At 46.3% G+C, this 26,966-nt stretch overlaps 2 protein-coding genes across 7 annotated transcripts in view; both read right to left on the reverse strand.

Moving 5' to 3' along the window:
* Positions 1-5,988, reverse strand: part of GFPT1 (glutamine--fructose-6-phosphate transaminase 1) — a 43,622-nt gene extending 37,634 nt beyond the window's left edge. For 3 of the 4 annotated variants that reach the window (XM_075723943.1, XM_075723940.1, XM_075723942.1), the window contains exon 1: positions 3,700-3,735. In XM_075723943.1, coding sequence (XP_075580058.1) covers positions 3,700-3,706 — 7 coding nt within the window. In that variant the 5' untranslated portion in view covers positions 3,707-3,735. Of the gene's footprint in view, positions 1-3,699; positions 3,736-5,898 lie in introns of those variants that run through there. The other variant, XM_075723944.1, reaches the window with a different exon arrangement.
* Positions 5,989-7,163: 1,175 nt separating this feature from the next.
* Positions 7,164-22,205, reverse strand: NFU1 (NFU1 iron-sulfur cluster scaffold). Of its 3 annotated transcripts, none has more exons than XM_075723973.1 (8): positions 22,164-22,205; positions 20,010-20,116; positions 17,063-17,198; positions 14,353-14,419; positions 13,392-13,506; positions 12,193-12,256; positions 9,713-9,887; positions 7,164-8,938 (listed from the first exon to the last, which is right to left on the reverse strand). In XM_075723973.1, exons 1-8 carry the CDS (start codon positions 22,199-22,201, stop codon positions 8,891-8,893), a joined length of 750 nt encoding a protein of 249 aa, XP_075580088.1. In that variant the 5' UTR covers positions 22,202-22,205; the 3' UTR covers positions 7,164-8,890. The 3 variants fall into 3 exon arrangements, with proteins under 3 accessions (XP_075580088.1, XP_075580089.1, XP_075580090.1); XM_075723974.1 differs by lacking the exon at positions 22,164-22,205 and adding an exon at positions 17,882-18,147 and having other exon boundaries at positions 20,010-20,050; XM_075723975.1 differs by lacking the exons at positions 20,010-20,116; positions 22,164-22,205 and adding an exon at positions 17,543-17,873.
* Positions 22,206-26,966: the final 4,761 nt, after the last annotated feature.

A 26,966-nucleotide genomic window follows, 5' to 3' on the forward strand; every position in this document is an offset into this window, starting at 1 on the left:
ATGAATCAGATGCAGGCTACTAAATATCACATACGTAATATATGTTACAGACTGGGAAAAGCGATAAAAATATTTTTCTTCAAACTACACAGCAGGGGAGACGCTGGGCAGTAACAGCAAGTTCTAACGCAGATCCTACTGGCAGCACAGAACGAAGTCCCAGAGCCGATGCTCACAACCTGCTGGAGCGGGCTCTAGTTATTTGCTGCCCAGCAGCAGTTCGGCGAGGTGAGCACTGTGTCATCCCTTGCGTACCAAAACAACGCTAATTCTGCACAGTTTGGACAAGCGCAAGGTCAGAAACGAGTAGACTATCGCTATTATGTCTGCTAGCTGTATACGGGAGAGTTTATATTCAATTCATGGAGCCCGTGCTGGGAAAAAAGCAAAACAGAAAAACATCCGCTGGGTGAAGAACCACGTTTGTCCACTGGATGCTTCTTTTGCCACTCAGGCACGCAGCTGGCTCTCCAGTGAAAAAGGACAAGATTTCTCCTGTCTAAACAACCAGTGCATCCATTCTACGGACTCCTTCTGGGCAGAGGCACTACTCTGTGCTTCACAGAAAGGCACACACCTAGGCGTACAAACGGTATTTCGGCAGGTGGGAGGGCAGTCCCACTGATGCACGTGCAACCCTAAAACCTGAAACTCCAGTCCTTCTTAAGCCCGTTTTTATCTTCAGTAATCACTAGCAATACAAGACCTAAATTCTAAATTCCCTTTTTCTTGTTAAAAACAGCCATGGTGTATCATAGGTTTACTTATTTACAGAACAGTCTATCGAGCCTGGCTACCTTGAAAAACCTGTTTTCCAAACTATTTCATAGATGCCATTCAACTGGTTGGGCGCATTCAGACCAAAGCACACCCAATTTATACCTCAGTCTTCAAACTGCAAGTGTGTAATACATACCAAGAACAAAACTATTTCTCTACTAACACCGTTAAAAACAAAAACTCAGCGCATCTACACGGAAGACCTGCCATTTATGCCAGGCATCAAGGAACTGAACTTGGAGGCTACTTTCCTGTACCTGTCAAGTGGCACGAGCACATCAGATCACAGGACTTTGCGCGGCCACGTGCACGTAAACCTCAGCACTAGATCATCAGTACATTGAAAACGTTGTGTTGGTAATTTCAGTCTGGAAGCTCTCACCAGGAGAGCTCAGATAACAACAGCAGCATTATCACCTTGCCTTTTTTTTAAAAAAAAAAAAAAGCATTTTAATAACTACCTCTCTATCTGAGGCGAGTTGATTAGAAATCTGAACGTGGACCACGCACCCACCAGACAGCGTGGCAAGATAAAGCAATGCACATCCTGACTTGCAATTCTATTACAGAAACGTTGTCCGAGGGTTCGTACGAGCAACCAGGAGCGCACAGCTGTCACTACGCCGCGTAACGCCTGTTCAGACCTCGCGGAGGCCACAGGGCGAGCAATCAGCCCTCTGCTCCGAGAGGTAGACTACTGTCACTTCAGTTAAGAAAGGCAATTAAGTCTCGTTAGTGTAAGTACTCAGAGTACCTACCCGCCAGTTCTGCCTATTTATGACATCTGCAGGACTACCTGAGAGGGCAACACCTCAATTTGTTCACCTGCTTCCTTTGCCAGAGTCTACTGCGGCTGTATGGAAAAAAGCCCAACGCCATTGCAATTAACATTTCCTAATGGAGCCGAGACCACCGCCGATTTTGTCTTGCGCTCACCAGCCGCACCGCGAACAGCAAGGAGACTGTACACCTTCGTTCCTGCCAACTGCGCTTAACCGCAAGTCACAAGAGTTCACGTGGTAGCACCCTCGGACTCCAGACAGTTCTCCTCCTGTTCCCTACAAAAACCTTAACTGCCTTCAGCCACCCGCTTCCTGCATTCAGAAGCTCCTCAATTTCCAAGGCTTATTTTTCTGTACTGACGTGCTCAGCTAATGCTCTCCTCTTCTCATTTTTCACTGTATCTCTGGCTCCCAGAACAAGACTCGACAACAGAGCCAGTAATCCTTGACACTTTTCTTACCGTTTCATAAAATGTTTCAATATCCAAGAAGAACTTTGCTTATACCAAAAAAGGGGAGAAACGCATTAAATCTTGAACACAACTAAGTAATTACCCACAGCATTTTCAGGGCTTATCGCCGTTAAAAAGACAAAGAGCAGAATGTTAATGTTGCACATTTCAAAGGCTGGAGCTCAAATAAGGCGAGCACGAGGCACCAAAACCATCCCTATTCTGGCAGCAAGCTATTTATAATAACAATAATTATCCCTTCTATTCTTAGCTTTGCTCCACTTTGTACTTTCAACACAAATTAACATAGTGTTAAACGTAAGCTGAACTATGCACTGCTGATTGCCTCTTCGTAGCGCTCCGTAGACTTGACAGTTTGAAGGCGACACCAGTTCAATCCCACAAAAACGATGACAGAAACAGCAACTTGCACGCTAAGTATAAAAACCACAATCTTGCTCAGAGCATCATTTTCATTTGGCACGTAAAAATACAGGGGGAAAAAAGAAAAAACAAAGAAGGAAACGTGGAAAGACAAATAAAAAGAGCCAACAGATCACCGCTGCATAAATTTCCATGGAAAAACACGAAGGCGATGCGATAGAAAGAAAGAGGAAGAGAAAGGACAGGTTATGTTCCTGCGTCGGAGAGACGACGTGGAGTCGTTGTGCCAATGGGGCACGGGGGAGCGGAAAGCACCCCAGCAGCTCTGGAGAACAAGCCTCGCTGGCTTGTGCTCCAGGTCTCTTAGGCACGCGTTCAGCACGGGAGCTCCGCCGGGCTACGAACGGAGCGGGATGAGCTGGTGCGCAACCCCGCAACGGGCGCTTCTACGCCTCCTTCCAACCAATCTACCTGTCTGTCTCACGACCTACGCTGAGTAAACCTGCATGGACGCACGAGTATCCACGTTAGAAGCTGTAACGCCTCAAAAAATAACGATGTACAACGCTTTCCACCTAGGAGTGGGAGTGGCTACTCCGATACGACGAGAGCCACGTTTGGAAACGCTACCGGTGAGACCCGCATCCCTTTATTACAACGTGCACGCTGCTGACGCTCGCCGGGGCTCAGGCTCCTTAAGCCACTTCGTCTCTTTTGGGAAAGACAACCTGTGAGCCCACGCGCCACGGAGCAGGAGCGTCGCCATGCCCAGCACCGCCCGCCACCAAGGCAAAGCCCAGCACCAAGGCAAAGCCCACAGCACCGAGGCAAAGCCCAGCACCGAGGCAAAGCCCACAGCACCGAGGCAAAGCCCAGCACCGAGGCAAAGCCCACAGCACCGAGGCAAAGCCCACCCCGCCGAGGCAAAGCCCAGCGCCGCGGCCGAGCGCCCCAAGGCTCCCGCGCCGGCCCCGCGCGGTTCCGTAGCGCCGCGCCCCGCACGGAGTGGGGCCGCGGGCCCTCTGCGCGCTCGGGCGCGTTATCCCGGGAGATCTGCCCTCCCCAGCTACCGCCGCGGAAGCGAACGCGGGCGGCGGCCGAGGCGCTGACACCCTCGGGCAGCGGGGACGGAGCCCCTTGGCGCTACGAGCCCGGCAGCGCAGGAGCGCCCGGCCCCCGCTTTCCGCCCGAACGGCCCGGGGGCCGCTCCGCCGCACCTCGGCACCGGCCGGCCTAGCGCCGCCGGCCCGGCGAAGGGGGGCTGCGGGGCGGGGGCCCGGCGCGGCCCCCCCGGCCCTTACCGCACATGCTGCGCCCCTCTCCGCGGCCGCGCTGGCTCTGCGCGCCGGGGCCGCTCCGCCCGCCGGGGCCGCCCCCCCCCCCCCCGCGGCGGGGGCCCAGGGCGCATGCCCGCCGCCCGCCCCGCCATTGGGCCCCGCCGCCCGCCCCGCCCCCGGGACGTGGCAGCCGCAGCCGCGGCCGCCGGCGGGGCCCCGCAGGCCCGGAGGGGTCCGGCCCCCGCGGCAGGCGGCACGGGGCGGGCAGCGGGGGCTCCCTGCGGCCGCGGGGGCGAGGAGCCCCGGCGCGGAGCCGGCGGAGGCCGCTGCCGCTCCCGCTGCCCCGCGTGTAGCCCCCAGCCCTGCCCCCCGGGGGTAGCCCCCTGCCCCCGCGGGTGGCCCCCCGCCCTGCCCCCCCGGGGTAACCCCCAGCCCTGCCCCCGGGGGTGGCCCCCCGCCCTGCCCCCCGGGGGTAACCCCCAGCCCTGCCCCGGCAGCCGGGGGCACCGAGCCGCGAACCCCCGCCGCCCACGGGCCCTTCGCAGCTCGGGCGGCTCCGCGCCGTAGCACGGTACCCCCCGAACCCCCCGGCCCATCTCATTTTGTGCTCCACAGCAGCACCTGTGCAGAGGCAAGAGAAACCGTCCGACTGCCCGCAGAGCAAAGCGGGACGGGCACAGCGACAGAGCAGCGGTACACCTGCTCGCACCGCCGCACGCCTTCGGCACACCGCGTGTAACCACCACAATCAAACGCTTTGAAAAACTTATGAAAAGCCTAAGGCTACAAAAGGACAGCAATCCCTCCTTAAGAAAAATGCTGTTCACTTAACTTTACCCTGACACTAAAAAGTCAATAAAGATTTCCTTCAAAAGCCCAGAAGACAACCTAAAACATTAGTATACATTAAAAAAAAGCAGGACACGGGTAGATTTTGAACTTGGTGCTGGGAGCACCTGGCTGCACGCAAACAGAAGCGGGAAGGTCACCGACTGAAGAACCACTCCAAGCCTGCAGCCAGCGCTCACGGCCACCTCTCTGCCTCTGTTCGGCAGCGAAGGCATCGCAGGAATGGGTGTGCACACCTCCCGGGTGCCAGGACAGGCTTGTGTAGAGCAGCGATCTGCTCGGTGCTTTATTTCCCCTTTGTCCGCTTTGGAGGAGGGCTGACTTCAAATTCCTGGGTTCCCCCCCCCGACTCCTTCCACATCTTTAATTAGGAAGCTGAACGGCTTGTGGCAGCGGAAGTTGATTTCCCAGCTGAGAAGGAACTACTAACCCATGGTAATAGCGCAAACCAGAAAGGCGAGCACCAGAAATACGCGCAACATGCGTTAGCACAGAAACATTGCTCTCCTCGGCTTTGGCCACTGTTCAAACTCTGTTACTTATCTACCAGGCACAGCGGCTTCCTCTGCCGATTTATTTCTATATTGTGGGTTTCTTCACTGCCCTGCAGTAGCTCCCAGTTCACAACCTCCTACCACTCGCGGGATCCCTAACAAACAAACCTAACATCAGCTATCGTGTTGTCTGAAGACAAATGAAGGCTATGACCTTACTGATAATGAGGGACGCCCCAGACCTGAAGCAGCATGGACAGGCCTTACAAACACTCCCAAAACACATCGTTCATGTCGGCAGCGCAGCAAATACCAAACTTTACGACTTAAAACTATACCGCACTTGATGTTATAAAATTGAATCCCTCAGACTGAGGCTAACTCATCCATCCTTATGTACTCATCTGGTGCAAATTCCTCAGAATTCTACACATACAGAAATTCAGCTCCATGTGTTTAGTCTTGAAGTGGCTATTTCATTTTTTTCCCCATAAAAGCCAGTATTTAAGCCCTATGTAACTCGTTACTTTAGTCTGAGGTTTGCTGTACATACGGTACAGGATTTTACTACCATATATAGTTCATGTGAATGTAGGTGTGCAACCTACTACCAAATGGAGAAAGGTCAAAACAGTTTTCCAAACTATTACGCGTGAGCCTTTTAAAATTAACAGAAAGGGGTCATGGTTGGGAAAACAAAAAATTCCTGCTTCCTTCTCCTCTAAGCTCAACATGCTTCACTTGAGATAGAAGTTCTGGCTCAAGTCCCGAATTTTAGATTGCAAACCTCACCTCCTGGAAAGAGTAGGTATTGAGATCCCTGATACAACACATTTTGAGTATTAACCTCAGGTTCCTCCTGCTACTGTGATGAAAGTACCTGCTCCAAAAACGCTGTCAGCGAAGCCTGTGGCTGTCGATTGCTTCACACTGCACGCTATAGTGTTATCGGGAGGCTGCCTTATAGACAAACAGGCTAATTTCTCCTAGAAGCACAGAATGAGTCACATCCTGACAAAAAGCACATCTCCACCTGTGAACAGTTTCAAGATGACAAGAGTTTAGATAGCTGTAATCAACTTTTCCTGTGAAAGAGAGTGCTAGAACAGGGCTTGGGAAACATGAACGGATTTGGTGTTTTCTCTGAGATGGGTGAAAACAAAAATGGCTGAATGGCAGATTGTAATTTTGTACGTATCTGCGGCACAGCAAAAATACCAAATTACTTTTTTTCTTTACAAAATACCAGAATAATTTCCAAGTCATTACTATTTTAAATGTAATGGCTAGCTGCAATTTATAGGAAAACTTCACAGTCAAAGAACCTTGCTGGCCTGGGCGTTACGGTACAGCACTGCTCCCCAGCGCCCTAACCGAAGGGCCCTCTAAAAAAAGAAGGGCAGGAACGTGACATTACATACCACACTGCCACGGAGGGCGCTGGCCACCTCATTAGCCCCTAAGCTAAACCTTGAACGGCCATTACTATATTCCCCCGTTTGCCTCGGCGTCTGCAAGTGTGAAAGGTTTTTGGGCGAGTGGAGGAGACGGGACACCTCTCGCTAACAGGGATTTTTTCCATGAACTCAGCCGTTCCAGACAGAATGCCTAATGATTTGGGCTGACGATTTTACCACGCTGGGCTGTCATAGCACTGCTTTGTGGTTATTGTTAATGCTCCGAATACAGTTGGGTTTTGTTTTCTTCCCCAAGTGAGAACTGGCACTTAATCCCCTCCCTTCGCTTTCCTTTATCCAGAGTTGGAGAGCCCCCCCATTGCTTTATGCTGTAGAAACGCAACCGCTGCCCTGAAGAGCTTACTTTGTAGTGGGACAGAACAGATAAAAGAGGATGGGATGCGAGCGTTATGCGCTTCTCTCTCCACAACAGAGCTTGAGGAACTTGAGGACACACAGGATACACGCTGGACACGGAATCTCTTCCATCTCAAGATCACAAGATGCTTCATCTTCAGCCTCAGTCCACGCTAGCTTAAGTTGGTCCTATTTGTACAAATTGAAACCCCATTAAAAACAAGACTGGGAATACAAGGACAGCGGCAGAACTGGATCCTCACTGTACCTGGAAGAGATTAGTACCGCTTAATTGAAGAATAAAGACCACATCTTTAAGAGATACCTTTTATTTAACACACAAACCAGCTACTTCGCTGTTTAAGTTTTGGCTTATATAGCGCATTAAATTGACAAATTAGGCCTAAAAAGCTCTATTTTTGAGAAACCAGAAACATTACTTGCCATTCTATGGTTGGCTGACAAAGAAGAACATGGCAGTAACGTTTGCACAAGCTCTCTTTTTGATAGTCTGAGCCTACCTCAAGGGGAATTTTGTCATCAATATACTTGTAAGATCAGGCACTGCGTACTTCGTAATGGGGTAAATAAAACATGGTAATTTCAAATCAATTTCCAAATCCTGAGCGGGTAATTTAAATGAATGTAGCTTATTACTCTCCATGAAAGCTGAAGAAATATCTTCCTAAAATATTTATTTTCAAATTTCTAACAAGTAATGTGAAGTTTATGGCTACCACATGCTGATCTGCATGCTATAGACAATATTCTCCACTGACTTAATTGATCCTGTTTGGGGACTCAGTGGAATTACACTGGCAAGCAGCGAAAGAGGGGAAGCACACCAGAGGCTGTCAAATCCTTGCACGCAGGGAATGCTACTAGAACCATAAGCCGAATAATGACTGCAAACTCAGCTCGACTGTGGCAGCACAAAGAAGAAATAGTATTTCCGTTAGCAAAGCCATCTGCTAAAGCTAGGCACCAGGAAGAAACTAAGTCCTACGTGCACAAGTAAACAGAAGTACTTGCAAAGCCTGATTTACGTACTTCAATTTCAGAACAATAAATATTTCTCTTCCCGTAGTCTCTAAAACTGGAACGTGTTCTGCTCTGCCACGTTTCCCTGGCTCAGCCAGGGCAGCCAAGTTACACACACGCTGTGCTCTTTGGCACTGCAGAAGGAGCAAACAGGATATGGCATAGGTAAACACATTAATTTTCTTTGCTATCCTACAAATGTAATTTGTGCCCTTAAGCACTGCACATTCATCTTGATGTTGGAGTATTATGTTGAGAAATCTTCTTTTGCAAGTTTAAACAGACCACTAACGGTGGGTGAACAATTTTACTTCTAAATAAGCTAATTAGTCTCTCTACTTACTAAAGCTGATAAGGATCACCTTCTTCTAACATTTGCTTAAAAAGATACGATTTTTATAACAAACAACTCACATTTTTTTTGTTTCTGTTGCTACTGTTTGTGCAGTGCTGGTAGCGAGCAAGTAGGTAACTTTCCACAAGTGATGGCAATATTACATCCTCTAAAATGAACAGCTGAAGTTACGGGTTATTTTTCATACAAAAAACCTGATATGAATCGAAAGCTTTCTAACGAGACTTGGTAAAATTAACATTCCTGAATTGCCCAATTACAGAGCAAGGGCAGACAGTCCTGCGGGCCCCATAAGGAGGTCTGGGGGAATGAACATTTAATATTTCTATTGCACAAAAAACAGTCAAGTAACTTAACTTCTGCCTTCTCTGGTTTTCAGTCCTGAACGTTTTGTATGAAAGAACAATGGAGATGCACCACCATTTTTAAAGCCCACCGCTTCTTTCTTAAGACACCGTATAAAGTAGAGCAAAAGGATTCTTTTTTGAATGCAGGGCATTTAATAAACTAGTGAACAAACTGCTTAAACTGATGATACATTTTCACAGATATAAGTGCAACTATTTTTCTGAAAAGAAAGGCAAATTTGGTGGTTCCTCAGCACAAGGATAGGTTACGTACACCAAGACGTAAATACTTATTTGGCTGCAGATGATGCTAGCTCAAGTAGAATTTGCTTCTTTTTCCACGTCATCATCGTCATCAACAACCTGAAATCAAATCCAGAAGTAGCTTAGGTAAAGAGTGTAAACTCTCAGTCCCATGGGACTGCATAGAGAATTTATTACATTAAATCCTTGGTGGACCCAAGGAGAACAGCAGTTATTCCACACCACTGAATGACAACGGTCACATGAAAAAGCTAACAAAAACTTGCAATCAAAAATGCCAGGAGGAAACGTGGCTGAAATAATGGGAGCTGGTCAGGTTATTACAAAGGCCACTAGAACAGTCACTACAGCAGATCGGATTTTTAATGAGAAAGCAAAAGAATCTGCATTTTAGGGGACAAAAGCTTGTGTCTCATTATCACACACAGTCACCAAAGCACAAAGGTAACGGTCCTGGCAAACACAGAGTGTCCAGTTCTGGGCTCCGCAGTAGAAGAGGGACGTGGGCATACTGGAGAGTCCATGGAGGGATCACCTCCCTCAGCCTGCTGGCCACAATACAGCCAGGGATACCGCCAGCCACCTTTGCCGCGAGGGCACGCTGCTGGCTCGTGTTCAGCTTGGCACCCACCAGGACCCCAGGTCCTTTTCTGCAAAGCTCTTTCCAGCCAGGCAGTGCCCCGCGTGTTTTGGTGCATCGGGTTGTACACGACCCTGCAGAGCTCTGGATCTTCTGCGAAGATACAGCTTCTGACTTGGGAAAATTGCATCTATATATCCTCTATTTTGCTTAAACTGCCAACCTGTCCATGCTGGAAAGGGACAAAGACCTCCTTCTCCATTTAAAACTGCTATAATCTCTCACCAACCCACCTGTTCCACGCCTTCTACTTCAGGGATGTAGAATTGGAGCATATTCTGTATCCCGTTCTTCAGGGTGATGATGGAACTGGGACAGCTGGTACACGAACCCTGCAACTTCAGCTGCACAATCCCATCCTCAAAGCCTTTATAAATAACATCACCACCATCTTCTTGCACTGTCGGCCTGATGGAACACGATACTCAATTTAAGCCAAGTATAACTGAAACGTTTCCTTCCAGAAACCTTTAGCAAAGCTCAATTTAATACATGCAAAGAAGTGTCAAGATATAGTAACTGAAGCCCTCTTTCTCTACAGCCACCTGGTTCCAATGACTTGGAACTTCCAACAACTCATACTTTGCTGGACTCTCTCCCATTGACGGCTAATGTTTTGTGTAACATCCTATGGAAAAACAGATTTGCGATGAATGCAGCAGCATACAAAGGAATCACTGAAATTCTAGAGGCCAGGGTAAGCACCTTAGGGTAAAGCTTGATTCAGCCTGCAAAGACACACTGGTTTGCCTCGAGGCCCTCTCCACATGTCGCTGTGGATGACTGCCTCGGTTATGTGCCAAATATAATAGGCGTGCGTCCTACCACACGACGCACATACATCAGTTACCTGACTAGGGACAATGATAAGAAATCCTTAAGCGCTTCCATAAATAAACACACAGTTTACCATAGTTTACACAGGACAGAAAAAAGCTCCAACTATAGAAAAGCTTAAACCTGCTTGCTAATGGCTGAAGAAACCAGCATCTGATAAGATCACATCCCAGTACTATTAGCATTTCTGCAGCCTGGTCTCCTTTTGCAAGGAACGAATGCCCAGCATTGTAAGTGTATCCCCATAGCAACATTTTTCCAGACCAAGCTAAAACCATCAAGTTACTCTAACAGAAGCTCTTTATACTGATTTCCAAAATAACTCTTTTGAGAGCTATGCTCCTAAGAGAATAATCTATGAATCAGACACATTTATCAACTCACCATAGCAAATGATATCCATTCCAGAAAGCCAAAGAACATGACTACAAATTCCATGTTTCTTACTTGAAATTAACTTTTTCAACACACTACAGGACCTTTCAGATCCCTCCATCCTGCACCTTCTAACAACTTCTTTGCACCTATTTTTGATCAACTCAACAATAAATGCTCTGTAGGTACCACTGGTTTATATATAGCTTCTGTAAACTATCCTGCTATAAAATGAAGTACGATACACTACTGTTAATATTCTCATCAACAGCTCCTTGGTCCAACCAAGGGGTACAGGGGGAAGGAAATGAAAGAAAAAGGTGGGGAAAACCAGAAATTTGGGCACAAATTCTGTGACGGTTACGAAAGGCCACTGGGAAATCAAGGACTAACATACCATAGGGAGCTTAAACGACCACATACCCCGCAAGAGCAGGGCCTGCTGAATGTTACTTTCTATCGTGGCTTTATACAACAGTATACTTGGGTTACGTGTTTCAACACGTAGTACATATGCTTGGGAAAAATGTTCCAGCTTATTTCTGCTTTCCTCCCTCTTTCCTTTCAGGAAAATTAACCAGTACCATGTGTCTGCTGTGAGATAACCAAAACAGTATTTTTAAATATCACTTTTAAAACGCAGCACCTAAAAAAATGAAATAAAAAAGCCCACGTTCATCACAACTTCTGGAAAAATTAAACTGAATTCCGTGATATTGACCCACATACAAGTTCCTGGTTCCTATAATTTGTGAGCTGGGGAAGATGTCGCCATCAGATATCACAGCTTCAGAAACACACCAGCATTTTCCCCTGCATCTAAAATGTCAAGTTGCTTATTCCTTTCAGTTCACTTTGGAAGGCAATTAATGAGCATAAAAATATACTTCAGGTAAACAACATGATCCATAGCCGCTCTTGAGACTTCATTAGTTACCACCAGTTTCTAAATTCAAGCTGTGTTAAGATACCAATAAAATTGCAACAGAACGCAAGGACAAAATCCACTGAAGCCCAGACGGCGAGGGAAACCCACTAGAAAATTTTCCTTTGGAGTATGATACAAGAGTATAAACTACTTTGGAATACTTGGAAGGGAAAGACAAGTATAATTAAGACAGAGATTAATACAACAGAGGAAAAAAAAAGTTACTGCGAAAGCAAAGATTGTGTTGTTTTCACTATTTAAAAATAACCAGGGTTAAACCCAGTGGACCTGTTTAAATGCACTCTGGAGGGTGAGACTATATCCACTGTTCTAAAAAACACTCAGCAATAAGGACTCTGTTCAGCACACAGTTTGCTTCAACAGGAAAACCAGACAGAAAGTTTTCAATTAGGGGAAACGGCATTCTCAACTCTGGCCAGTTTTGCACTTTAAACCCCCCACTAACACTGAACCACGAAATCACACGTACCCAAAGAAAAACGCACCTTTCCCTAAATAAATCCAAACCCCAAGACTGACTCACTCCATCTAGCAGTAATGTTCCCAGTTTACCTTATTCTTGTATCCAGCAGTTCTTTAATCATTAGTACAACTTCATCGTCTTCTTCTGACGCAGCTTGGGAAAAGAAAAATGTGCAAATCGGAACTTGGAGAGACTTCCAATATGATTCCTAACACCGTATATCCATAATGGCAGAATGAAATAGCATAAACACATTGCCGAGATGACTGAAACCAAAAGGCAGAAGTCTTAATATCTTTTTCTGCATTATTCTTATTTAGATCCCAGACTTTTGCCGACAAAAAACAGTATTACTTCAGAGTTGTTCTCAACAGGCAAAGGCCTTTAACAGACAACAGCAGTGCCACCTTTTAAAGGAAGCAACAGCTAACATTCAATAAACGACGCACGGGTTAATGCAGGGTCCTCCGAAGGAAAGTTTTAGCAACCTAAAAAATTCAGCAGGAGGAGAATTATGAACGTGTCTGGGTTTGGCAGCTCTGGATGCAATTTTAAGCTCAGTCTTAGTCCTGCAGAAGCATTTTTAAAGACAACTTTTTCAAATAAAATAAAGTCTATGTTAACATTGAAAATAAACCGAGACAGAGCAGAGAGGAATTCAATAGTCATAATTTTCCTCAAAACACTGGAAAAATCGTTTAAGTTGGTAAGTTGCAAATGAGAAAATAAAAGGCAAAATACTGCCCTTGAGTTAAATTGTAATTTAGTCTCAGTTACTTTTTGGAAAAGACTTCTAACTATTCCTTCTTCATTTAAGGCCATAAACCTATCACGGACATTAAGCCTGGGCACTCTTTTTTGGTTTAAGGAGGGAAATAAAACCCTTTGTAGGTGCCCATACAACAAGGATATGCAGCAACATAAAACAGCTTTCTAAACACAGCTCCAGCACTTGCAAAAATATTTCACACCCAGGAAGCATAACAGAAGACGGTCCGTGCTGCCCAAACACACAGCTCAGCACAGCCCCTGTGAAGATACGCTCCCCACACCACAGCAGATGAGAACCAGCCTTCATCCTCATGGGTAAGCAACTCCTTTAGACAGTGCAGCACTGCTGCCACTAGAACATACGCGTGCTGCAAATTCTCTCCTCGGCTGATTTTAGCAGTTTTCACTTTAAGTTCTCTTGCATGTTTTTCTGAGGGGCAAGTGGAGGCTTTTCTGGACGTTACAAAAAGTAAACCGAAAAGCAGACACTTGCCTCTTTTTGAAGAGTTTGATTTACCTGTATCAGTCCTAGGTGCCTCTTCAGTAACTACAGGTAAGCCAGAGGCAAAGAAATCCATTATAGTTGCATAAATATCTGGTTTCAGTAAGTTCCAATCCAGGTCTTCACTCTCCTGTGAGAATCAGAAGAGAAAAAACAAAGGATCTGCCTCCTAATAATAATACTAAGTTACACAGAGATTCTTCTTACATTAAAAATATCATAATGGGCTCTCACGATTGAGGCATGGATTTGATTTCATGGTTTTGTCAAGTTCAGCTTTTCCAAAAAAGTTCAGTAAGACTCAATTTATAATAGACAACAGAAAGGTTTCCTTGTTTGCAAGCCAAGTGCTATTGAAATACTAGCTAAAAAGAGGTGAACAATAAAGTCTCCCAAATACATTATTTGACACATATTTTTACCAAACTGTCAGAGACTCAAGCCTGTCTGGTTCCATTTAATTTTGAGCCTAATTGTCATCCACTGAATCGCCCTGTACTCCTCGCACAGTAAGAGCATAACTGCACGGTGACTACGTAACACCTTATCTTTGCTGACACGAGCTCCACGCCTTGGGTAAACACAATCCCGCCTGCAACGTACTCCATCCCAGTCATACAATCACCTCATCTGGAAGCATTCTCCAGAGGTCATCTAGTCCCGATTCCTGTTTGAAGCAGAGCCAGCTTCCAAGCTGACCACACTGCACAGGGCCTTGTCCAGCCCGGTGTTGACCATTTCCAAGATGAAAGAATCTACAGCTTCTCTGGGCAATCTATTCCAGGGCTTACCCGCACATTGTGATTTTTTTTTCTTTTATATTAAAGGCAATTCCCTTTATGCCGCTTGTGAACATTGCCTCTGGTACTTTCACTATGCATGTCCAAGAGTCTGACTGGATCTTCCTGATGGCCATCTATTAGATAGCTGAATGTCAGCTCATCTTTTGGTATGTTTGAATCTCTGTTCTGCTTACCTTGGTGATTGTGATGAAGTCTGGTCCAAAGAAAACACTTTTAACTCCTTCAATTCTGAATAACTGCCTGTTAAAAAAAACAAAACAAAACACCACAAACCAAAAAACGCACACAGATTTCAGGCACACTCCTAAAGATTTATTTAAGCGGTCACAGACAGAGTTCTAGGATACACTGCTAGACAAAACTAAGCACTAAACCCAGCACCATTGAGAGAACCTCGCAGTTCTTCACCTACAGCTTACTAAGAGCCAGGAGATCCTGCTGTGAAGCAGTGTACGTGGTAAAACTGAACACATCTTACAGCACTCTTCCACAAGATGTGAAAGAGTTACTCTCTCTGCAGTTCTTTGGAGGCAAAATTATATTCTGTATACAAAAACATATTTGATCAGCATCAAAACCAGTAGGTACCTATTGTTTCAGACAGGACTAGTGCAAATACAAGGGGATTCTGTTCCCAAGATTAAAGCAAGTTATTTAAAGTAGTTGAGCTCAATAAAAACTGCCTTCAATTCTGTTGCTAACGATTAGTGCCAAGCAGTCCACAAGGTTTAATGCACCAACTCCCTTTGTGAGCAATCTTCAATATTTTTAATCATTTGTATGGCATGTGAAAAATTCAAAGATTTAGTAAAGGCTTAAGATTCATACTACATTGCTTGAGATGGCCCCATACAGCACCCAACAACCAGGTGGTAAATTACCACACATCCAAAGCAACACAAGAATTTAGATGATAGGAAAGAGCACATTTTCGACAAATATTTTAAGTATAAAATGCAGAATGAGAATGTAAAGACCAATTTCCACAAATGGTTAAACAAAACCCAACAAATTCATCAACAGAATAAATAAACGACGCTGCTCCTGACAGTAAAAAAAAAAACCAAAAAAAACCCAAACAAAACCCAAACACACCCAAACCCAGCCAACCAAAAAAGCACAACCACTGTCCCCCTCAAAAAAATCATTAAAAGTAGGAAGCACCCGGAGTTAAATACAGCATAAGGCTGTAAGAGTGTTTTTGTAATTAGGGGGGAAAAAAATTATTCTCCTGAAAGACTAGAAAACATCAAAAACACAATGAATGAAAGAATTAGAAATCTTATCACAAAGGTATGTGCGACGAAAAATGACAGAAGACATTTCACAATACCCCTTTGAAAGAATTTCCACACATGAAAGTTATATGCATACTGGGCTTTTACATCACTAAACCAACTGGATTTTAAAGTTAAACAATGAAATTACACAAGTGCACCAAACCATCCTAGACAAATTAAATAATTCTCTCCCCCTTCAGGAAGCTTTTATTACTTTTCTTGAAAATGAACATTCCCTTTTAAAATAAATGAGTATTCCATTTACAAAAAACACAGTTGGGGGTTTAACAATATATAGTAGGCACTTTTTTTTCCACTGACCTGCACAATACGCATAATCAAGCTGGTTTGCCACAGCACACATTCTAGCACATACATCTTCGATAAAAACATCTATTTGCAGACACATGACAACAAAAAGCCACTTTCTGACAGCTGATTGCATTCTGCAACCTGATGTACTTTGGCATAATCAGAACCTACAGCTTCAGCATTCTGCCAACACATTTTGACATCCTCAAAATCCTTTCACATTGTATTCATTACTTTAAGTCACAGAGTTTTGCTTGTAAAGATCCTGTTTGCTCTCAAACAGCTCTGCCAGAGACCTACGGAAACGTCAGAGCTGCATGTTTGATAACCCTACAGTTCCTGGAGAGACTGTCACATGAAACAGCTTCTACTTTTGCATATAATTCTTCCAACATACACAAAGATAAACTCATCTGGGATCTCCAGGGGTAACCTACTGCAGCATTTCTGGATCTCACCCTCAAACTGAAGCCCTTCCACCCATGTATCAGATAAAGTTTCTTTTCAGAGGCTAACGTGAAAGCAATGACAAACATACGAAAATGGACGCTTCCAAATATTCCCAGAGAGGCTTGTGATGGTGCTCCAAACCCCTTCTCTACCAAGATGATACGAATCGACTATCTGCTCAGCCATTCTTACTCCAGATTATGCATTTTGGTATTGAAAACTGCAACTCCCAAGACCTGTTCTAGATCCAGCCTGAAACGGTGGGCCAAAACCAGCTTTCCTGTGACCAAAACATTATAAACCTTTTGCGAAGGAAAAACCCATTGGCTTTGAAGTTTGGGTTAACACCAACATCTGCCAAAACAAGCAAGCTACTACATTTAATTTGTAGTGTTTGGGGACTATTTACTGCCTTATGCTATCTATTTCCCAATTCTGGAAAGTTGCACAATTTCCAAGTAACTACTTGAATTAAGAGTGTTCTGATGGGAGCGGTTTTTGCAAAAATCAGGGCCAGAGGTCTCACCGGTGGTGCAGCAACTGTCCAAGAATACTGATTTATAACACCACTCAATCCAGTTGCATAAACTCGACCATGATGCATTCTGCTATGATACAGCCGTGGGGAGTACAGACACACAGAAAGATTACTTCAGTAACGACAATCTCCCCAGCTTTAATTTTATGCACAAGCAAAGCAGCATTAAAAACTTAAATCCAACCAAGCTGCTCCTGAGTACAAGGGGGAGCAGAACTATCAGAAGCTGTACTTAAAAACATCAGTTGTAGATACACAGCCCATACCGGTCCCCCAAACAAATTATGATGTCTTTAATAATACCTTGCTAAAGGTGAGCAAAATGCTGCAGCTGGTGTGGAGAACTCCATAGTCCTGGACTCCAGCACTTCTTTCCCTGGAATAAACTTCAAACTATTTGGATTTGGTGTGTCCTGAGTTTGAATAAACATGCCTCTTACTGGAAATTAAAAAAAAAAAAAAAGAAGAAAAAAAATAATGTCATCAAACTTAAGTAGCTTAAATGAAAGTCAAGGATCCTGATTACTTAGCAAGGCAAGACCAGGGCAATCACCGAGCTACAGCAAACAGCAGCCTGTACAGCAAAGATACAATAATACTTTAACGAGGGTTCCATGACAGCTTCCAGACTGATGTGAAGGCTGATAAACACAGGCACGTTATCTCACAGGGAACAAGATGGTAAATGGAACCTTGTCTTTGGCTCTTTTGCTAACTTTTTATTTACTGAAAAGCATCCTACTGCACCAGCATTGAACTGCACGAGGCCAGGACCATCCTCACTTTCTACTGAGGGCCAAGTGATGCAACTTTCATTTCTCTGTTGCGTTTAGGGGTTTTTTATTTTATGATCCTCAAATGCTGTGAAGTCCCTCTTCCAGCATTATCGCTTCCTGTCCAAAGCGCATGCAGTTTTGCTAACCCTCTCCAAGATACACATGATATATGGGACTTGGGTTTTATTTCATTTTTCAGCACTATAAAAGAAAAACAAAGATAACAACAGTTACAGTGAACCACACCCTGCTTATAATATTTTCCCAAGAATGTAAAATCACTGTAAGCTATCACTTATCCTCCAGAAACCGAACTGACCAAACAATTAGAAATAAAATTATTTACAGTCCACTGGTAAAGATGTTTAAAAGATAAATTTTTACTGAGGTTCCTTTTGTGGTGTTGGTCTTTCTTTCACTAGAAGAGTGAAAAAAACCTGATCTTGACTAAAATCCGATACTCTACATTTAACGGTGCACATTTAATAGTGTATTTTCCTGAAGACATGTCCATGCAGCATATGCCTGACATCCCACTGAAGGTGAACATCAGTTAGGGACAGTTTCCCATGTTCCAATTCTCTTGCTAGTTCTCCTTCTTTCGAACTCTCCCTGCACATCAAATAACGCAATGATATACAAACATTCAGGAAAGAAAAAAATACATTTTAGAAACAAAAAATCTCTAGGAACTAATATTTATAAATAAATTATACTTGAGAAACAGGCTCACACAACTTCAAAAAATAGGCAATAGAGGGATTTAAAGCAGTAAAAAGAGCCGACATTTGCATTTTCATAAACTGCCATTTTACCCATGACTCCTTAGTATGAGATGACAACTCACGCTATTTATAAATTGCCAGATTTTTACTGCATGTGTCTGTCACGGTAACAACCCATTTGCCTTGAACATACACAATGGCAAAGTATGCACATGCTACTTTTTCTTTTTTTTTTTTTTTGAAGGAAAAAAGACTTAGCACAGAAGTACTTAGTTTTAACATCAACAGAATAATCCTGATGGAGCAAGGAACTAGTCAGCTTTATCCATGGGGATAGGACAACTACTCATCTTCCAGATCCAGCTGGCACCCAAAATCACATCCAGCCTAACAGCGTAGTTTACGAATAACCAACAATGGGGATTTGGACAGCATAAACGGAGTACACTCTGCCCGTTTTTTGAAAGCAACGGGTCACCAACAGCTATCGTACAGCGTTCATCTAGCATCTCGACCACCCTGAAACACAAACGGCTGTATCAGCTCTCAGAAAAGGTGTCCACATGGGTAGCCACTGCATTTAACAGCGTCTTCTGCAGCTGAAGATCTGCCTTCCTCAGACCAGGATTTTCAATCATTAATCAACCTGGAGAGTTCTTTGCACAGCTGTGAATAAGCTGTTTGGAATTTATTATTCAGCAGTTGGTAACAGGCTGTATTTACCTCAAACATCTATATAATGACTTTCAACCCCCTGTGGAACGCTGCGTATACCTGCTTATTAGCCTGCTCAAGGTAAGAGGAACATACCAAATAGAGGCCGACTTTAGTAGGATGCTTGCAGAAGCGGCTAAAATACTAAGTCTACTTGTCAGTCTACCTGTTGATTAGAACTGAAATAGAAAAAAAAATCGCACTGGACCAGGTAAGATTGGGCTTTTCTGAAATAATTAAAAAGAAACTCCTGCCTGAGCAGACTCATTTAAATAAGATTTTCATTTGTGACTGATTCCATGCAACAGCACCTGCAAAATTTTTTGTCTTACAGACTCTTTCTGCTACAGCATTGGAGAGCAGTTGCTAAATCCCTCAGGCAGGTACAAAAGCACATTATATATATGTATATATTTTTCTGCAGTGCAAGTCTCACAGATTCTTTTTTTTTTTCCTTTTCTGAGCATTACAGACTACCAAAAAAAGGGGTATGTACAACAAACTCAATCTTAAACACTGCTTTTTCAGGGTAATGCCAAGTTGTAGATAATATTAATGGAGAATGCCATTAATGCACCATACATGGATGCATGTTCAACAGGGGGAAAATTTAAAAAAGAAAATATTGCCGCTCTGAGAATGAAAAGCTTCACTTTCATCCTATCTGGATGACCAGCAATTTTATCTGGCAGAGCTCAGCAGCTGAAGCAGGCCAGAAGGCAACACAAACTCTTTCGCAAGGGATACATTTACAGTAAGATAGAAATTAAGAAATGCAGCAAAGCCCAAATAATATTTTGCACCAACAAAGCCCCTTGTAAGTCTTGGCAGCTGAATAACACAGAAAAACCTGTATAATCAAGCACACTGTGAGCCATCCACATCTCCCCAGGCTCCAAATGCACTAGCACTTCATTACAAGCCACCTAGGAAATGTTATCACACTTAGATTTCAGAAAGAAGAATAGGCTCTCATTATTACAAGACAGAAAAACTCACAATGCCCTCACCAATTCATTTTTAACTAGTATTTACCTGCATTATGCCATACTGCAGATAGAAGAAATGGTTTCTTTTGCACAAGTTGGTGGAAAGAGCGTCGAGTTGTCAAATTACGATCTTTTAACATCATACGACAGAACCTAGAGAAAAATAGTTTTACTAACAATTTCCAAATTACAAGCTTGCACTCCCCCACTACCCCATAGAACGAGTATTTCATATGCTTCCAGCAGCCTCAGAACTCAGCAAGATGCTCACCTGCCTTAAACCTCTTGGGTAACGCAGCAAGCTTGCAGACTAGATCACCAAACTTCTTCCCCCTTTTCAGTGCTCCCTCTCATTTCATAACACAACAGACATAACGCTCAATTTAGCTACCTCCAGGCTCCTTCACAGTAACTAAAGACAGGCAAATCCCCTTACTTACCTGTAACAGAAGAGAATAAATCACCCTAGGGAAGCCTTTTGTCTTCTTCTGGACAACAGCAAGCAGCTGGCAAGCTAGCTTGGACTAAATACCTCATTTTCAGAAGATTACAGACAGCTGAGATGAACCCAACCCCGAGCACCTGAGGCCAAATGAAGGCCAGAATTTACTCCTATACTCTATGGGTTTAACTGGTCAAACATAAGGCTCTCCCATATGACTCTTAGAAGATGCAAGACAGGTGGAAAAGATAATGCAATGGCTACTCTTTCACAAACAATTCTCATAAGAAAAAATACCACGACAACATTTGGATAAAAGATAAAAACTCTATTAGCTACACATACCAAGCTATGCCTCACCCCTGTCCACCTCTATGTATTTCTTCTCTTTGGGCAATAAAGAAATTCAGTACATGCCAGTACAAGTACTGTTCCAGAATTGAACCAGAACAGTTAAAAAGAGGCCCTGCTCCATACTGGCCACATAATTCGCACTACCAGTCAACACAGGGGTGCTGAAGTTAAGAGTGGGGAGAGCAGAGGGGAAAAAAGAAAAAAAACATTAAGAGAAAAAGCAAGGCAGAGTGAGAGTAACAGGCCTAACTTTCAAAATCATAAATACTTGCTTCCACATCTGATTGCTGTAACTGTACGCACAGCCAACAGCATCCAGAGTGAAAATCAGAAAGCGTAAACAAAACCCACCTCGCGCCACAGACAGCACAGATAAATATTACGTACAGAGGATTATTACCCGGTTTCTCTCCTCCTTATCAAGTACAGAGGGGGGAAAGCAGGTAAACCAAATAAATTACATCCTCAGGGGCTGTTAGTAAGAGAGCAGGCTGATTCTCTCAGGCGGTCATAGATCAGAAGAGAAGCGCTACACCTAGGCCCGGATTCCTCAAACACGGGAAGAGGAGAAAAGCGCTCTCCCATGAAACAGGACCTCCCCGCTGCGAGCGAGGGAGACCGAACGCAGAGAAGGTCTGGATCACGTTATCTGCTTGCTTCTGCGGTCTTGATAGCAAGCACAGAGAGCACGGCGGGATGTGTGACGATGATCCCCCGTGAGAAAAGTTCTCCCTTTACCTCTGGGGAATAAAGATTATAGTCCGATAAAGATTACAGTCCACAGCACGGGGCCGGAGGTTTCCCATCACTGTATGAATTTCCCCTTATTCCAGAGTCTTTAGCAACTAGGGTAGGGAGAATTTCCCCTTATTGCTTGGCCCTAAGCATACATGTGTCGGGGATTTAACTGCCCCGCATTAATGATCCTGTGCATATGCGTGCGGAGGGGAATCACTCCTTGTTGCACAGTCCTGAGCGCATGTAAGGGGGAATTACCCCTCACCGCATGATCCTGAGCACATTTTGGGGGAATTTCCCGTCATTACTCACACCTATATTGGGGGGGGGGGAACAGTCCCTCAGGGAAAGCGCTCGCCACCTGCGTCTGGGGGGGGAACTAACGCCTCGCCGTTGTAACGGGCTTGAGGGAAGAAACAGCCTCTGGCCGCCCGTCTGTAGCGAGGAGAAGGCAGAAACAACTTCACCCCCGTCCGCCCTGCTGCGGCGGGGGAAGAGGGAAGAGCGACGAGGGCCCGGCGCGGCCCAGGAGGTCGCGGTGCCGCTGGCTGCCACACGGGCCGCCCCCAGCCGCGCGGGGAAGAAGGGGAGGGGAAAAGGCGGAGAGGGGCTCCCTCCTGCGGGCCGGGGCAGCGAGGAGCCGAGGGAAGCCCCGCGGTCACCTACCGGCCACCCAGCGCGCCGAGGCCCCGCGCAGCCGCCATCTTAGAGGGCCGCCGCGCGCCCTTCCCGCCGCCAGGGGCGGCCGCCCCTGGCGGCGGGAAGGGCGCGCGGCGGCCCCTGGCGGCGGGAAGGGCGCGCGCCGCCTTGCAGCCGGTGCCGCGGTGCAGCTCGGCCGCCGCTGCTCCCCCTGCACCCACCCAGGGGACATTAGGCAAAGGTTTAGCACGGCTGCTAAAAAAAAAAAACCCCATAAATAGACAGGCGCTCTCTCCCCCCTCCCCAAGGCGCTGCTCACGAGGGCAACACCTTTTTTTTTTTTTTTTTTAAAAATAAAAATTTAAAAAAATAAGTGCTTTCTTCTTGCACGTGCCAGGGCAACGAGGCCCCGCGGCCCGGCTGCTGGCATGGCGGCGGCGGCAGCGGCGTGATCACCACACCTCAGGCTTGGAAACAGCCCCCTCCCGCCCAGGTTTCACCTCAGAGGCCGGTAAAACGCAAAAGCCTTATTTCCCCCCCAGCCCGAGCCTCCCAAGCCGTCAAGAAATTGCAGTTTTAGCCCACTCCCAGGTAACCTTCCAGAGATGGGGGCTGCAGAAGGAGTTAGCAACGCGCCTGTTTTGATCACAGTTATTTGAGGCGGAAGCTGTTGGTTTTGCAGGTGGCTGTCGACACGCAGGGCCGGTGCACGAGGAACAAGAGGAGGAAGAGTCTCCCTGGGGACGAAGGCGACATTTGCAATCTCAGCAAGATGAAGAGGTTTCGGTTTGCATCTGGGCCACAGCTGCCTTTTCCCCCCTTAGCATGATTACAGTCCTGTTTGGACCAGCACGTCACTTACATCCCATCATAGCTGCTTATTCTCTTACAATTAACTAATACAACCTAAAAATCCAACCCAGGTCTTTAAACAGGCTTGCAGCCCTTCAGTCATTCCTCGCTGCGTTCACTGTACCTTGGCGCGCAGCTGCGCGTGCTGCAAGCACGCGTTCCCTGGGCTTTGCCAGAAAGCTATTTGTGGACAGCCCTGCCTCCCCCAGCCACGCGGGCACAGCCCGGCACGGCTCGGCACGGCTCGGCACGTTTCGCTCACAGCCGGCGGATCCTCTCCGGGGATGGGCTCGCTCTGCACCTCCTCTCCTGCAGCAGCTCCTGTTCGCAGGGAGGCTCGACAGCTCTGCGCTGCCTTGCGCCGTCACCCGAGACGTGAAGGCTTCTCTCCCGTAAATGGACTAGCCGCTGTTTAAAGCCTCTGCTCATAGCAATAACATCAGTTTGACTTTGCAACCTCCAGATAAAACAGCAGGGACAGACAGCGTTCAGTACCTCAGTAGGAAGAACCCATTAAAAAACGGATTCTTTGTATCCAGCAAAAAATATTTTGCACGGGGCGGGGAGAAGGAACGCACAGCAGAGACGACGTATTGTAATCAGATACGGTTTTAATAAAATGTACGTAAGTTTACGACTGGGAACATTTCTTCATAATGATTACCAGAAACGCAGATGATCACACCCGGAGTGCAAAACTTGATTCCATCAAATCTGCAAGTCAGAGGTACTTCCAAGACCGCTAAGAATTACCTTAACAACAGCACGGTGCAAACAAAACGCGGCTCTGAGGACACGAGTCACAGATTGTTTGTCACAGCGGAGACCACGGACGCTTCCCGCTCCCGCTTCCTGCTCCGTGCCGCAACGGAGAGTTGCTTTCACTGCCGGACTCGGCGCGTAGCGATGCTCTACCAGCCGCATCCTACGTCGGAGCGAGCACCCTGCCCTCCCCACCCCTTTTGGAGGGCAGGGATCGGGGACCGGCGGATCATCAGGATCCCTCTAACTTCACAGGGGAGCATTTCTAGGAGCGTGTGACAGTATTTACCCTACCTACAATGGAAACTACAGGCCGTGGCTTATTTTTAGAAACACTAACACAGCTGATCAGGTTTCAGGAATGTGTTTCGGAACTGGAACAAGATTTCACTGTCAAGATACTACTGTAAAAACGCTTTGGAGTCTTTTGGTGTACTGAAAGGCCTTGATTTAACACCACGAGGAAAAAAAAAAAAAAAAAACCACACCCACAAAAATTCAACTCCCCAACACAAGAGTCTTTGGTGGAAGCTGAGTTAAAGTAACTGATTACCACTTTGGAGTGACTGAGAGCGCAGCAATGAAACGGATCTCGCTCAGGCTTGCTTAAGTCCCCCTGAAGACGTGCTTCAGGCGCGGCGCCACGATTGCTTGCACGGGTTTGCTGTCAGGGGCTTAACGCCGCCTCTGTGCTCCATGCATAGCGCGCGCTACAGACCGAGCGCGCGCTGGCTTCGAGAGACTCAGATTGTAAACTTAACGCCACGTGTGACTAGTACTGAGCGGGCTGGAAGGGAGAGGAGAGATGGGGAACGTCCCGAAAATACTGCAGCAGGCTGCAGAAAGTGCAGGTTAACACCGCGGCGGCTGGTCCCATTACACGTGCGGTAAAAACGTCACGGCAGTGAGGCACAGAGAGCCAAGCCAACTGCTTTTTTTTTTTTTTTTGCATGCAGAAACTCCGATTAATCACTTTGAAGAGAGACTTTAAGTGCATCCAAGCTGAAGTTGGCAATGGGTAAGAATCAGCCCTTTTCTCAGCACAGGCCTGGGATTGTCGCAGGACTGCAGCAATGGCTGCGGCCCTCTGGCCGTGCACGAGGACCCAGGGCACTTAACAGAATTCACTACAGCTTTAAAAAAAAGATTAAACCAGTGGTTCTGCTCAGAAAACTGACTTCAAAACGCTGCATTGAGGCCATACCGGTCTTATTTCATTAAGATCACCGGTTGTGTGGCAAAGAAAACAATTAGCATTATTCTTCCACAGTCATTAAAACCAGTAAGCTTCAGAGACTATGGAAATGAAATTTCCACTTACAATTCATCACGCTGAAGCTGCAGTACTGGCAGTGCAGGATTAGGAGGAACACAGCCTGGAAATGAGAAGGATATCAGACTAACAGGCATTGAAATTCAGTTTTCTGCCCATAACCAAAAGTCCCATTAGTTTATAGATCACATGCAGAGACACAAGCAAGCTGCCTCCACCCCCCAAAAGAGATTTAAAACCATTTAAGCACTGGATGTACGCTGGCAGGATCATTAGCTTCTGGGGCACGGTTAGCTTGCTCTTTGTGTAAAGTGCTTGAAGAACAGAAAAGCTGCCAAAATGCTAGCTGGAAATTCAGCCTGACCCGACCTGAACCGGGGCTGTAAACAAGCCCGCACACCTTGCTGCGCCTCGGTGCATTTTCCCGACCTCCCTTGGCTGGCAGCGCAGGATAGCAAGGTCCGACCTACACGCAGCTCATCTCCACCTCGCGACACCAACGCGCACGCGAGAGGCAAGGGGCTCCGGTCCGAGCGTGGAGGGGAACGGGCTACTGCTTCTCCAGCATCAGCTAAGCGAGACCTGGACGTGGCATTGAAAGAAGTTTCACAGAATTATCCAAAAGCAATTTTTCAAGTAAAAAAAAAAGGAAAGGAAGGAGAACCTGAATCCAGTTAGCAGAGAGAATACCTTGAACCCACATCTTATTTATGCACGGTACCTGCTGGCTCCAGCGAAGCACCTCCCTGTTCCACAGATTCATCGCAGCGCTGCCAAGGCCTGACCCCCCCTTCCAGCAGCTTCCCAAGCAAATTTAACAGCTGGAGGCCAAATTCAGCCTCCTGGCTGCACGCGCGGCCATGGCACAGGTCACGTGCCGAACAAAGCTGGGCCCTGACGCTCGGTCTCCTTGGCATCCCTTGAATTCACAGTTTGCCATCGCAGTCATTCTCGGCATCTCTCACTGATCCAATCCAGCAACAACTGACTTGGGGGGTATATATTTAAAATAAAAACAACAACCGTCTTTCGGGTATATATTTAAACAGAAAACGACCACAGAACACGAGCCTCAGCTTTGCTGAAGAAACATCCCACGGGAAACCCAGGAATTTCTTTACTGTACTTCTGTTTTCAAGAAGTGCTGATGGAGGACAGAAGAAACCCTAAACCACCAGTATGCACCAATATTGCTTAACTCCGAGCACAGCAGAACTGGGCAGAAGGTTCTCAGCTCCCCACAACACGACCTGACCTGGGCTCGGCAAGTCACTGTTTGCCGACAACCGGGCCGTGCAAGCCAACGTAGCCTCCTTGCTTTCAAGGATTCCCCCTCCCCACCGCAGGGCTTTAAGACCCCAGTCCAAGCTTCTCCCTCTCCCTTCCAGGCAATCCCCGTGCCGAGCACTTCCAGCAGAACATTTGGCTCATCTCTTACAACTGGAGATATTTTGGAGGGGAACTGAATTCAGGGAGGGGAAAGGAAACATGGAGCAATCGCTAACTCCTGTTTGCAGACGCTTCGCTAGTCAGTTCCCGGCATTCGGGGTTTTTTCCATCCATCCTCCCCTTACGCTGCTGGGCTTAAAAGTCAGCGGCAAGTCAGCCCCGGACTGTGCAATGTTCTGCTTTGTTCAAGCAGCCTCTGCATGCATCTTTAAGATGCCTGCTGCATTGCTTTAATGCTTATTATTTACATCGGACAAGGCTAAGTACTGGAGGTGGTATCACTTCTTTTTCCCCGCAAAACTAGACTGAAGTCTATTTTCAGCTGCAGAAGCTGTCCTGGGTGTGACTCCAGTGAGTCAGGAGGAGCTCCGGCTCATCCTGCCCTCCCTTAGAGCGACAGGACTCGCAGTACCGTCTCTCCGAGTACAAAGACACCAGAAAGCAGGCAGGGCAGGAGCCTGCTCTGCAGACGACCGGTCCTGATCTCAGCAACC

This window comes from Pelecanus crispus, chromosome 21 (assembly GCF_030463565.1).
Source record: "Pelecanus crispus isolate bPelCri1 chromosome 21, bPelCri1.pri, whole genome shotgun sequence".
NCBI classification, from domain to species: domain Eukaryota; kingdom Metazoa; phylum Chordata; class Aves; order Pelecaniformes; family Pelecanidae; genus Pelecanus; species Pelecanus crispus.

What these genes read in the sequence shown, in the direction of transcription:
- NFU1 (XM_075723973.1), bottom strand. Translation starts at nt 22,201, where the DNA reads ATGGCGGCTGCGCGGGGCCTCGGCGCGCTGGGTGGCCG. An exon ending in CTCGGCGCGCTGGGTGGCCG is followed by an intron (nt 20,117 to 22,163) that starts GTAGGTGACCGC and finishes ATTTTTCTCTAG; the next exon opens with GTTCTGTCGTATGATGTTAA. An exon ending in TTTTGCTCACCTTTAGCAAG is followed by an intron (nt 14,420 to 17,062) that starts GTATTATTAAAG and finishes TTTTTTTAACAG; the next exon opens with GCAGTTATTCAGAATTGAAG.